Source organism: Notamacropus eugenii, chromosome 5 (assembly GCF_028372415.1).
Source record: "Notamacropus eugenii isolate mMacEug1 chromosome 5, mMacEug1.pri_v2, whole genome shotgun sequence".
Classification (NCBI taxonomy): Eukaryota; Metazoa; Chordata; class Mammalia; order Diprotodontia; family Macropodidae; genus Notamacropus; species Notamacropus eugenii.
This window is the reverse complement of record NC_092876.1, coordinates 459518654-459531352: the sequence shown is the minus strand read 5'-3', so window position 1 is coordinate 459531352 and position 12699 is coordinate 459518654. Positions and strand designations below refer to the sequence as shown.

At 39.7% G+C, this 12699-nt stretch overlaps 1 protein-coding gene across 8 annotated transcripts in view; it reads left to right on the top strand.

The window, feature by feature from the left end:
* DCBLD2 (discoidin, CUB and LCCL domain containing 2) overlaps positions 1 to 12699 on the top strand; it is a 115475-nt gene that overhangs the window by 48556 nt on the left and 54220 nt on the right. For all 8 annotated transcript variants that reach the window (XM_072615353.1, XM_072615352.1, XM_072615358.1 and 5 more), the window contains one exon: positions 8465 to 8602. In XM_072615353.1, the coding sequence (XP_072471454.1) occupies positions 8465 to 8602 (138 nt within the window). The remainder of the gene's footprint in view (positions 1 to 8464; positions 8603 to 12699) is intronic.

The following is a 12699-nucleotide window of genomic DNA, read 5'->3' as shown; positions in this document are numbered from 1 at the left end:
TGACTCCAGGCCCAGCTCTTTATCCACTGTGCTTACTTAGCTGCCAGGTCCTTGGGCATCCTCCATGGTCTTCATCCTAGTAACTAACACTCTAATCCAGACCTGCCCAACTTGGCCGTAGGTAGGGCCAAAATTAAAATAGGCTGCACTTCTTTAGGCTGCAAGCAGGTTAGGCTGGAGACAGACTGACAGTGGTTGGTTGCTGCTATCCACACGACAAACAAGAGAGTGTGCAGTGGCAGCCCTACATTTTTTGTAGGCCCAAAATCCTCTGGTGGGCCGCATATTGTGTAGGCCTGCTCTAAACCCATCAGCTTGATTCAGGAACTAATTCAGTTTGATCATTTGCTAACAGTCTTTTATGTTGTTAGGCTGTTCAGAAACCCCTTTATGCTTTGTCTTTGGATGTCTTAAGAAAATTCTCCAGTTTAGTCGGGAAATTCCCCTAGTCCACTTTCTTTGCACAAGGATATTCCACTGTCCTTCAGAGATGAAAATGTCCGAGTAGCAGCATGAGATCAGATATTACAATGGTTCTTTCCACTGTGCTCTTCCTCGTTTAACTCATGATTCATTTTTACCACACACAGAATAATAAATTTGACATTGAACAACTATGAAATCCTATGAAACCCATCTTCGTTAAACTTCTATTAATTATATAAAAGTGATATACTTTAATACTTGCCTATAACTACCTTCCTAGGGTAATAAAAATCCTATTTTTTAATATTCAATTCGAACCACTTAGTAAGACATGATATTTAAGTTGACCTTGCCTATACATTATTTGGGCAGCTAGGTATAGTGCAGTGGATAGAAAGAGAGCTGGGCCTGGGGTCAGGAAAACCTGAGTTCAAATTTGGCTTCAGATATTTGCTAGCTATGTGATCTAGGCAAGTCACTTCACCCTGTTTGCCTCAGTGTCCATATAACTAAAATGGGCTGGAGAAGGAAATAACAAACCACACAAGTATCTTTGCCAAGAAAATCCCTCATGGGGCACAAAGAGTCAGATACGACCAAGCAACAACCACAAAAATACATTATTCAAAGATGTTCAGTAAGAAACAGTAAATATTCAGAGTTATTCCATCTTTACTTCTGAATTGTATGATAGGGTCTTTGTATGATAAGGTTAGGACCCTCTTGAGCATCTGTAAAATGCAGCTGGAAGGGCTTTCCTATCATCTCTGCATGCTTTAGACTGGTAAACTTTAAAGTTCCAGAAAACTCTTAAGCAGTTGGAAGACAGAACTGTGGTTTTTTTCAACTTTTTAACATTTTTAAACTCAAACATTATTAGTTCCAAATTCTATCCATTTCGCCGTCCTCTCCTCCCTCTCTTCCCTGAGTATGTAAGCTATCAGGTATAGGTTATACATGTGCAATTTTGTAAAACATTTCCATATTAATTATTTTGTATAAGAAGACTCAGATGAAAGAAAGTGAAAATAGTGTGCTTCCGTCTGTCTTCAAGCAATGTCTCTGGAGGTGGATGGTGCGCTTCATCCTTTAGTCCTTTGGGATGCTCTTGGATCATTCACAGCTCTTCGTTGCTCTTACTGTGTGCAACGTTCTCCCTGTTCTTTTCACTTCTCTGTTCCGATATGTCGTGGAAGTCTTTCCAGGTTTTCCAGCATCGTCCTGCTTGTCATTTTTACAGCACAATAATATTCTGTTGCAATCATACACCACAGCTTGTTTAACCATTTCACAATTGATGGACATCCCTTCCATTTTCCAATTCTTAGCTACCACAAAAAGAGCTGCTATAAATATGGTTCTTTACCCTTTTTTGAAAGTCTTTGGAATATAGATCTAGCAGTGGTATTGCTGAATCAAAGGATGTGGACAGTTTTATACCCTTTTGGCATAAGAACTGTGTTTTTAATGCAGATTGTCCTCTGTATTTTAGATAACAGTGTTTTCAGAATTTAGAATTTCTTCTAAATTTATTGTTTGGGCATCTTGCTTCACTTGCTTCCTGTTTGCTTTTTGCTGACTGGATGCAAGGAGAAGTTTTTGGTTCTTAGGAATGTAGATCCAGAGCTGGAAGGGACCTTAAAGGTCATTGATTTTATGGATCTGGAAACTGAGGCTAAGAGGTTTAGTAACTTGTCCCATGTCACAAGGTAGTCTGTGTGTGAGGTGCGATTGTTATGTCAAGTCTAGTGCTACATGTACTGAGGTTTTCACTTCTAAATTTTCTTAGGTAAGTAACTTCTAGTACTGGTATACATTATATAATTTCAGTTCATTGAGGTTCACTTTGTGTGATCTGGCAACTTAACAGCATTTTTCTGTTTTTTTAAATTGTTACCCAGAAGTGTGAGAAAAATTAAGTATTTCTTGTGAGCTAGTGTAATATAAACTTGACAGTAGGGATGATGTGTATGTCTTTGCCTTCATAACTCCACTTAGTGTTTTTTATTTGAATGTATCTTTTTGTAGTTACCTTTTAATAAATCTCACTCAGATCCTTATATGGCAAAGAACATCCAGTACTGATGAGCCTGGTCGAAGCTGTACGCTTTAATAAGAATCAACTGGCTTATGTAAATTTTTTGCGTGGTATGACTTATCTTACTTAGCTATTTCCAACTGGTTTGAAAATTTAATGTGTTGGGCAGTAACTTTAGGTTCAGCTTGCTTTACAGCTAACAAATTATAAAGCAGCTAATAACGCCAAAAATTGAAGTCATACTACAATACTTTGGGTGGTGGTTGGAAGGAGTGTGAAATACTTCTGTGTTCCTATTTTAAAAAATAGGTTTTTATTTTTAGTATCCAAATCCTTTCTTTCCTAGAATTTTTCACTAGCAATTCAATATTTAAGAACTCTAAGCCTTAACATTTCTTCACCTTTTTCTCTTTTGAATTAAAATATAAAGAATGTGATTACTGCTGCATGATATTATCGGGGTGAGTGGCGGTATTGGCTGTGTACGTGCTAAGTCAAAACCTGAACGTAAAAAGAATCCTTGTAAAGATAACTAGGTTAAGTTTGTTCTCAGTGATTACCTGTCAAAACAGTGTTTTTGAGAGTAAAGCCTCTCAAGGGTAAGGATGTTTGTGTCTCAAAGACTGTAAAGGTCCTGGCATTCTAAAGAGGGGTGTCTGTTCTTTGCCTTTTAACCTTCTACAGTAAGATATTTAGCTCAAACCTCTTTGGGGGATTTTCAGAGCACAGTAGCGTGTTCCCTTTGAAATGATGAAAGAGAAATCCTCCTAGTATGGGAAATAAACAAGGAATATAAATATTTTCATGTACAGAAAAGTCACACATCTTCGTATGTAAGTCAGAAAATTGGGCTGCAGGTATCTGATCCAGATGAAAATAAATAGAAAAACAGTACAGTGTACAGGAAGATGATTTGCGGTGAAACTATTATGATATTGATGTTCAAGAGCAGTACAGAAGTGCTCACGTTATTTGAAGTTATGATTTTGTGTACAATATGGCCATTGTTTCTAACCTAATGAAAATTCTTAAAAATAAGCTTTAATCTGTTTAATAATGCAATATGACAGCAAAGGATTCAGAACATTGTGTTTCTGATTCATTTGTTACCAAGTCATGGGGTAGCTTTCGAAAGCAAAATTTTTAAAAATAAAAAATTACCAGATACAATAAAGATACAATAATATGACAGATATTGTTGGAAATGTTTTTAGTAGTGTAGACTGCCTTTTCTTTCTTTAAATCTTCCTGCGTATACATACTCTCCACACATCTCCAGAGAATTTGCATGCTTTCACATTCTTACACAGTGTACTAAGTGTAGTTGGATGACCTGGGGCATTTTCTAAAATCACTAATGCTTTAAGCACAATGTTGTTGTCCTTGCAATATGTTTCAGCTTCTAGACTAAATAATTTGAAAGCCATTCTTTGAAAATAGCTTCAGTCATCTAGACTTTCTTGTTTGAGCACTAAATCCCAGAAAAGCGGCTGTGGGAGCTTGAGGATTTCCACAGCCACAAACAAGCATTGCTGTCCATTGAAAGTCCCTTTCTGCATCACCAGCCCCCCCAGTAAGAGTGTGGGGCCTCCCTAGGCAATTTAAAAGCAAATTGCGGTGTTCTTTTTCTTCTTTAGAAATGTGAGTTCTAGAAGGCGCCCTCTCCCAGAAGACGCTCTTATCTAGATTCAGAATGTGCTTCTGAGTGTGTCCTCCTCCTCTTATTATCTTCTTCAATACATCCTGATGTATTTCACTGCCCAGTCCTCCTCTGGCCTGGCGGCCTGTCCAGTAATCGTTTCTCACTTCCCTCTCACTGCCCTGTTGAGTCTCTGGACTGAGTGGCTGCTCTGAGAGCAGGGTTTTTGTTGTTGTTTATGGTCTTAATTCCCACAACTAAAAGCTTTCCATTTCTCCCTTGTAACACTTTTATTTTTTCTATTGTCTTCGGCCCACGAAAGGCTGGCGTGGCGCTGCCTTTTATTTTGCTTGTATGGTTTGTGATATTCCACACCCTGGACTCAGGCATTCTGACATCTTTGTCCTATTTTAGAAATGAAAAGTAATGACCTGAACTAGATTGGGTAAAACATCACACTGACAAACTTGGGCACCTATTCAATATGGGAGGGGAGGAATACAGAAGAGTCAGTGACTGTTCTGAGGACTGAAAGGACAGAAATAGGGAAGTCGGGGAGGGGGGGGATCTAGACTGCTGGAGTAGTCTTTTATTTCCTGTCTCTACTTTTTCTTTCCTTTCTCCAATCCATCTTTCAGACAGGTGCAGAATTGATATTCCTGAAATGCAGGTCTGTCACTCCTCTGATAAAGAAAATAAAGTGGCTCTGTCTTGTCTTGTCTCTAGGATAAAATACAAATGCCTCTGGCGTCTGAAGCTTGAGTCTTTCCCAATCTGGTTCCAGTTTATTTTTCCGTATTTCCCATCATCATTACTATTAACAATTATAATTGTTATTATTTCCATACTGTTACTTGCTCTACTTTATGGCCTTTATGCAGACTGTCATGTCTCCCCCCTATTCCTTTCCCACCCACCCCTCCATCCACCCTCACCCCCCACCATGACTGCAATCCTGCTTTATCTCTCTCTATCAAAATCCTTGGTTCTGTTCTGGACTCAGCTCAAGTACCACCTTCTATAGAAAGCCTTTCTGGATCCTCTCAGTTCTTTCTCCTTCTCTGTGGCCACCCCTAAATTTAGACCTTAGAGGACATGGAGTCTAATACTCTCATTTGTAGACTAAGGAAACTGAGGCTGAGAGAGTTTAGGTGACTTGCTGAAGGTCAGCCAGTCAGCAGTTAAACTTACCTCGTGCCAGGCACCATGCTAGAGATGCACAATCCCTTCTCTCCAAGGACTTTACTTTCTAATGAGAGAAACAGTAAGCACATAGAAAGATAGATTCTGCATGAGTATACAGTTAATAAATACAAATACATTCAGAATAGTTCCATGTAAGGTCATTTGGGAGGAAGGCCATGAGCAGGTGTGGGGAATAAAATCTCGTGCAGAAGATGGTTCTTCAGTTCCAGTTTAAAGGAAGAAAAACATTCTTTAAGGTAGAGATTAGGGAGGAGAGCATTCCAGACCATGGGACCATCAAAGCACGGAGATAGGAGATCAGGTTTTATAAGAGAAAGAAGTCTTGGGGGATAGGACTGCAAGCATTTATTAACCACCTACCGTGATCCGGGCATTTTGCTAATTGCATTACAAGCTCTATCTCATTTTATCATCATTTAAATAGATTGCCAGCTTGGCAAGATCAGTTTGGAAAGGGGTATAATGTTCAGTGGGTCTGGAAAAAGATTGGGTCCAGGTTGTATGTTTTTCAGCAGAGGCAGTTGGAAGTCACTGGTGTCAATTGAATAGATAGGTCACATCTGCCTTTAAGGGGAATCCCTTGGGCAGTTGTATGGAGGACGGATTGGAATGGAGGTGAGTTAGAAAGTCTAATTGTAGGTAGTACAGATAGAAAGTAATAGGAATTGAATTAAGGAGGGAAAATAGTGAGTTTTGTTTTGTTTTGTTTTTGACACCCTGAGTTTAAGGTGTGGCCAGGACATGTAGCTTGAATTGTCGAATTAGTATTTTGTGATATAGAACTGAAGTTCAAGTGAGAGACTGGGATAATTCTAGAAACTGGTGATGTTAGTTAAAGCTACAGGAGCTAATAAAGTTACTGAAAGGGTGTTAAGGGAGAAGAGAGAGCTCAGGACCGAACCTTAGGGGAGCACACCCCACAGGTAGGAAACATGAATGACATGGATGATATCCAAAAAAGGAGACTGAGAAGCAGTGGTCGAAAAGGTAGGAGAAGAGCCAGGAAAGAGAGAGTTATCTAGGAGGAGGGGGTGGTTAACAGTATCAAAATCAATATTCTCATTTAAGCACCTACTGTCTTCTGTCCATTGTGCTAAGCAGTGTCAAATGCAGCAGACAGGTGGAGAATGATTGAGATTGAGAAGATACCATCAGATTTGCCAATTAAAAGATCATTGGTACCTTTGGAGAAGTTTGAGGAGTGAGAAAAGTGGAGGCACTGAGTTTGACTGCGAGAGGGAAGAGAAATGATGGTTCTGCATAGTTAAGGTTTTTTTAAAGTGTGAGGAAGACATGGGTGCATTTGAAGGGAGTGAGGAAGGAGCTAGTTCATAAGGAGAGGCTGAAAATCCCAGAAGAGCTGGGGGTGGAGTTGATGATCAGACTGTGTGATCTGCTGGAGAATTCAGGGGATGGGATTGAGGGCGCACATGCCTTTTGTCAGACTGGGGGGAGTAGGAAGTCATTTCAAGCAGGTTTGAAATGAAGAAGGCACTCATGAAATGGCTGCCATCTTTCTCAGTAAGAGGCAAGATCCTCAGCTGTGGGGGAGGAGAGGGAGATTGAGTAGGAGAGGAGATAGGGAATTCAATACAGAATAAATAAAAGGAATTCTTTGCTACGATGATTGCCCAGTTGAGATGAGATAACACAAATTTGAAATGTATACAATCAGTGCAATTGAGCTTTAGTCTCATAGGTTCCCAAAGTGGATGATACTTTGCCCCTTGGAGGATGCTGGAATGATCCAGGGGGCAGTAGTTTGTTTTTTTTTAAATAATTCAAATTAATAAAAAAAAAGTTGAAGGGTTAAAGAAAGTAGATTTCCAGTGGGGCACTGAGTAATTTTTTTTTAAAGGGAGTGTTAAGAGCAAATAAGTTTGGAAACCTGTGCTTAACTTCTCAGTGGCTAATAAGTAGTAGCAGAAGAGGCAAATGGTGCAAGGAATCCAAGACAGGTTTGAAGTGAGAAGAGCAGTGATAGGAGAAGGAAGCCAGGATGAGGGGAGGAGAAGCATACATCGTAGGGCTAACCATTGGGCTGAAGATGGAGGGAGATAAAGCCAGAGCCAGGGGTAATGAACTAATGAGCAGTCGTTGAGAGGTAAAAGGACTAGAGGATTTAGTCATTGGGCACAGGCTGAGGTGGGGGTGAGGTATAGAGAAACATGGTATGGTCAAGTAGGGAAAGATGGAACGAGCTGATCAAGGCCTAGGGCAGCTTCTACCTCCCCTGGCAGCACCATGCTAGCCAGCGTAGGAGGCGGGGTTTGGACTCAGGTCTTTCTGACTTTGCACATATTTGTATTTATATATCTGTGTGCTTGCTGTTTTTTGAACAGGAACTCTTCCATTTTTGTCTCTATCTTTGGTGTCTAGTGAAGTACCTGGCATAGTAGGTACTTGTTGAATTGAATTATTGAGCTTTTTTTAAACAGACATATCAGGGTTTGTGCACAGAAGTAAATACGCCCATTAAAATGTTTCCCTTAGGAGGCTCTGCACTGAATTCAGATGACACTGGTGTTGTTTTAAACATTTTGGAATTGCCTTTAGAGCCAGTTTTCCAGTCACATATTATTTCGTCAACCACAAACATTTATTTAGCACTTACCAAGAGCCAGGCACCGTGCCTTAAACACTCTTTAGGTCCCTGACCTTTATTTTTTTCTCATTCTTTCTGCTTCACTGTTTAGTTCTCATTCTGTACCCTCCTCCCCTTCCCCCCGCCCCCACTCTCCTTCTTTGTGCCAGCCATCAGAAGACCCCCAGGGAGAAGGGCTGTTTGTGGATTGAAACACCCTAGGAGCTGGCCTGAAACAAAGTCAGGATGACAGTCACTGAACATACCAAAAAGCAAACTTCCTAAGAGTTCATCTTTGTAATATACGTCTGCTACAAATCAGTGAAATGGAGCACTGAGAAGCAGAGAATTTGAAATTCACTGCCTTCACTGTCTCTTCTTTGAATCAGTTACTTTTTATTTTTCTTCAATAAAGTCATAGTTTAGTTACCAGTTCAAAACTTTCAATATTATCAATTAATTTAGTTGAACGATTGCTGAATATTAATTATAAATACATTGCTGACACCTATATTCTGTTGTGTTATGCATAATGGGTACATAAGCTAATATACTTTTTAAAATTTCGTAGGCAAATATTGTGGTCTGGGATTGCAACTGAACCATTCGATTGAATCCAAAAGCAATGAAATGACAGTGCTGTTCATGAGTGGAACCCATGTTTCTGGACGTGGTTTTTTGGCCTCCTATTCGATTACAGATAAACCAGGTAATTTTTAGTTTTCATAGTTTCCCCACATACTGTCAATTAAAAAAAAACATCTTTAAATAGTTCACGAAGTCAAGATGGAAGGTCTTTTGGCAGACTCTACCAAAACATTGTTCTGTGTATTGGTGGTAAAAACAGTAAACTTCTTCCAGATTTGATTAAAATGAATAAAAATGTTTCTCTCTATCCCATAAAGTCCTCTCCTGAGCAGAGAAAGGCCAGTTTTTTCATTTCAGTTTCATGAAAAATTATAATTTTTAGAAAAGATTTTAACATGACATAAATGTAAAACTTTATCCTTCAAATGCAAACACACCACTTCACGTCTGTGACAGCGGTAGAATAACTTTTATCAGATTTTTATAAAAACAATTACACTCACTTTAAAAGCAAATTTAGTTTTCTGTTTATTTTGTACAAACACTATACATAATGTTTGTTCATTTCCCAGTTAGTTGGACGTTAGGAACACTGGGGATAACTACCCATCTTCATGGGTCATGTTGGAATATCAAGTGAAGGAGATCAAAGGACCAACAGAATCAAGAAACTGTATCTTGGAAGCCACAGGGACATGGGTGGTCAGGAGTGTCACTTGCTGCAGAGAAATTAAGGCTATTGATGTTAGCTAGTAGGGTTGGAAGACCATCTGCAAGGGCTTGTGGGAGCAGGTTATATGTATTTATTAAAAAGATCACTGCATATTGGGGTCAGGATAATGGCAGATTCTGGGAGGGCGCAGACAGAGCAAAGAGACAGAGAAACTTGAGATTGGTGTATTTTAGCACCAAAGATGAGAAGATACTGACGTTTTTAGGTTACGTGAGATTATTGGGCAGTAGTGGCAAAGGAATCATCTAGAAGCGCTAGTAGGGGATAAGGACCATATGGATTCCCTCCTTAAACTGTTCTTTATTTCTTCCTGCTATCCAGTCCAGCAATTCTCCTCTGACCTCTCTGTTGTCCCCTCACAGTCTTGACCCCAAAGGTTGCATTATTTTCTGTCTCTGAATCGCTTGCCTCACTTGCCTGCCCATTCATGCCCTCTCAGTCTTCAGTCTTGGGTTACCCTCACCATCTGTCTTCTCCATAGCCTAATGTGCTGCTGGGGCAAGTCATGTGACCTTGCTGTCTGTGTCCGTTACAGATTTGTGTTGTCTGACATGAGCCAGGTCCTAGCTACTTCGTTTCGTTCCCTTTCTTCTTCCTCAGTGACTCCCGCGTGTGACTCTGACAGTCGCTTTCTCAGACCTTGTCTCTCAGCAAACGACCTTCAGCTTTTATTTTACTAAAAAAACTGAGGTTCTTCGTTGTTTGCTACCATGTGTGTCCCTCACACTATTTATGTAAGTTAAAGTCCAGCTTCTTAAAATGGCTTTTCCCCTTTCCAAGATTAATCTGTTTCATTTCCTTTGTTGCCTGGTTTCCTCTGTTTCTCTCTCTCTCTCAAAAATTCCTCTTCTTCTTTTTCTTTCTTATTTTCAATCTTTCCTGTCTACTGACGTCAGACATGGTCAGATATTCTCTCATGATTAAAAACCTTCGCTCGATCCTGCCATACCATGTTACGTATAGAACAGTTTCTTCCCAAATTTCACTCCTAGGCTATTAGAAAACATTGTCTACTCTTGTGTCTTCACTTCCTCACTCTCCAGTCTCTTCTCAACTCCTTATACTTGGGTTCCTAACCCTAATATTAGACTGAAACTCTTTTTTGAAATTCTTAGTGAGCTCTTTCAAAAATTATTTTGAACCCAATACATATCAACAAACATGATCATTTCTATATGCATAGAAGAACAGGTGAAAAGTATTCTGTGAAACCATAAATCTTGATTTCACATACCTTGGATTTCAAATATATACACATATATGTATATTATATATGATATTTGCTGAATAGAATATCATGGTCGTTCAGGTTTTTCCTGTTGTGTCTCCTGAACTACTGCTGCCCTTTTGTGTATTTTCACAGTGTTTCCTTGAGGTTCTTTTCTCTCTCTTTTTTCTTGGCATCATCATTATTCCTTCCTGAAAACAAAAACGGAACTTAAACAATCTGTGCCAACTGATCTCATCTTCTAAACCTGCTGTCGTCTCCTGATCTGTATCCTCCTTAGGCTTTATCCTCGACCTTTCTGCAGTCCTAACACTGTTGTTGTGGATCACACCTCCAGGATAGTCTTTTCTCCTGGCTTTGGAAACTTTATTCGTCTCAGTGCTTGTCTTTTCTATCTAACTGTTCCTCTCCTCCACTATTCATCTTTTATCCAATACCCTTGAAATACAGGTATACACAAAAGATCTATTCTGGACTATGATATATGATAGAGAACTATTCTCTTTTTATTTCTCCCTTTGTGGTATCTGCTCCCACAGGTAGTTCTTATTTCTGCAGATAACTCTAAAATCTACATATCCAATGCTAATTTTTTCCTTAGGAATTACACAGTTCTGCATCTCTAACTTTCTTCTGAAAATACCAACTAGATGTCCCTTTGGAATCTCAAGCATCTGCCCCACACTGAGTTCAGCAGTTTTCTCCACTTCCTTGAATTTGTCCATCCTCTTTAATTTGTTGAATGTTCCACTACTCTTCTAATGACCCAGATTTGTAATCTCAGCCATCTTAGACTTTTCCTTCTTACTCCCCTCATCCATTCATTTGCTAAATCTTGTCAGTTTTACATTAATGATCTCTCCCATGTGTCCTCTTTCCTTCACTCATATGACTGTTACCTTAATTCAGTCCTTTATTGCTTATCACCCAATGATGGTAATTACCTCTGATTATATTTTCCTGCTTCTAGTCTGTCCTGTTACTCTCTCCTTCCCACTGATAGCCAGAATAAATCCTCCTTCAGGAACCAGCCTGATAGTACTCTGAGAAGCCTCATTCAAGAGTGAATTGTGGGAAGAAAAGTTATTCCTTCAGTCCAATAAACATTCTTTAAGCAGTTGCACTTAACATCATAATGAAGATAAAAACAAACCAGCTGAGGCATGTAGAAGTTCACACTTTAGTAGGATACAGCCTGAGTGTTATAATCTAGGTTATAGTACGACAAATAACGATAACACAGATTAGAAAGTGATTAACTGACTAGGAGAAGTCGAATAGGGGGTTGGTCCCCTCTAGCTAAGGGGCTCAAGGAAAGGCTTCACTGACAAAGTCATAACTGAATGAAGATGGGGAGGAAGTTTGTTTCAGTCAGGGGAATATGTTGTGTAGATGCACAGTGATGGGAGAGCAAAATGATCAGGGAGTGCTGATCAGGATAGAGATTTTATAGATGGAGGAAAACAACGTGAGATGATGAGCTTGGAAAGGTAGATTGGGCTCAGATTTTGAAGAGGCTTGACTGTTAGTGTAACTTTGTCAACTGTAAAGAGCTCTATAAATGTTGTTATTTTGTGGCATAAGGCCCAGAGGTGGGGAACCTGTGGCCTCAAGGTCACATGTGGCCCTCAAATGCAGCCCCTTGGCTGAATTTAAACTTCACAGAACAAATCCCTTAATAAAAGGATTTCTTTAGTTAAAGCTTGGACTTAGTCAAAAGACCTAAACTGCCACATGTAACCTCAAGGTTGCAGGCTCCCCACCTCTGGTGGACAATGAAAAGTTGTTGAGAATGTTTAAGAAGGAAAGGGATGTTGGAACTTACTCATCAGGAAGATGGCAACTGTGTGAAGAATTTGGAAAAGGAAGAGGCCTAACACATGTAGACCCAGTTAGAAAGCTATTATAATAGTCGGGAGGCCAGTGTCACTGTATGGAAGAATATACGATGGGGAGTAGACATAAAAAAATTTAAAAAGTAGGTGATGAAAGAGTTTTAATACAAATAAAGGATTTTGTATTTGCTCTTGGAGACCATAGGGAGCTACTGGAATTTATTGAGTAGAGGAGTGACCTGGTCAGACCTGTAAATCACTTCAGTGGCTAAATTGAGGATGGATTGGAGAAGGGAGAGTCTTGGGGCAGGCAGACCCACCAGCAGGCAGTTTCAGTATTCCAGGCTGAAGGTGATGAAGGCCTGCACTGGAGCAGTGGCAGTGTCAGAGGAGAGAAGAAGGTGTATTTGAGATATGTTATA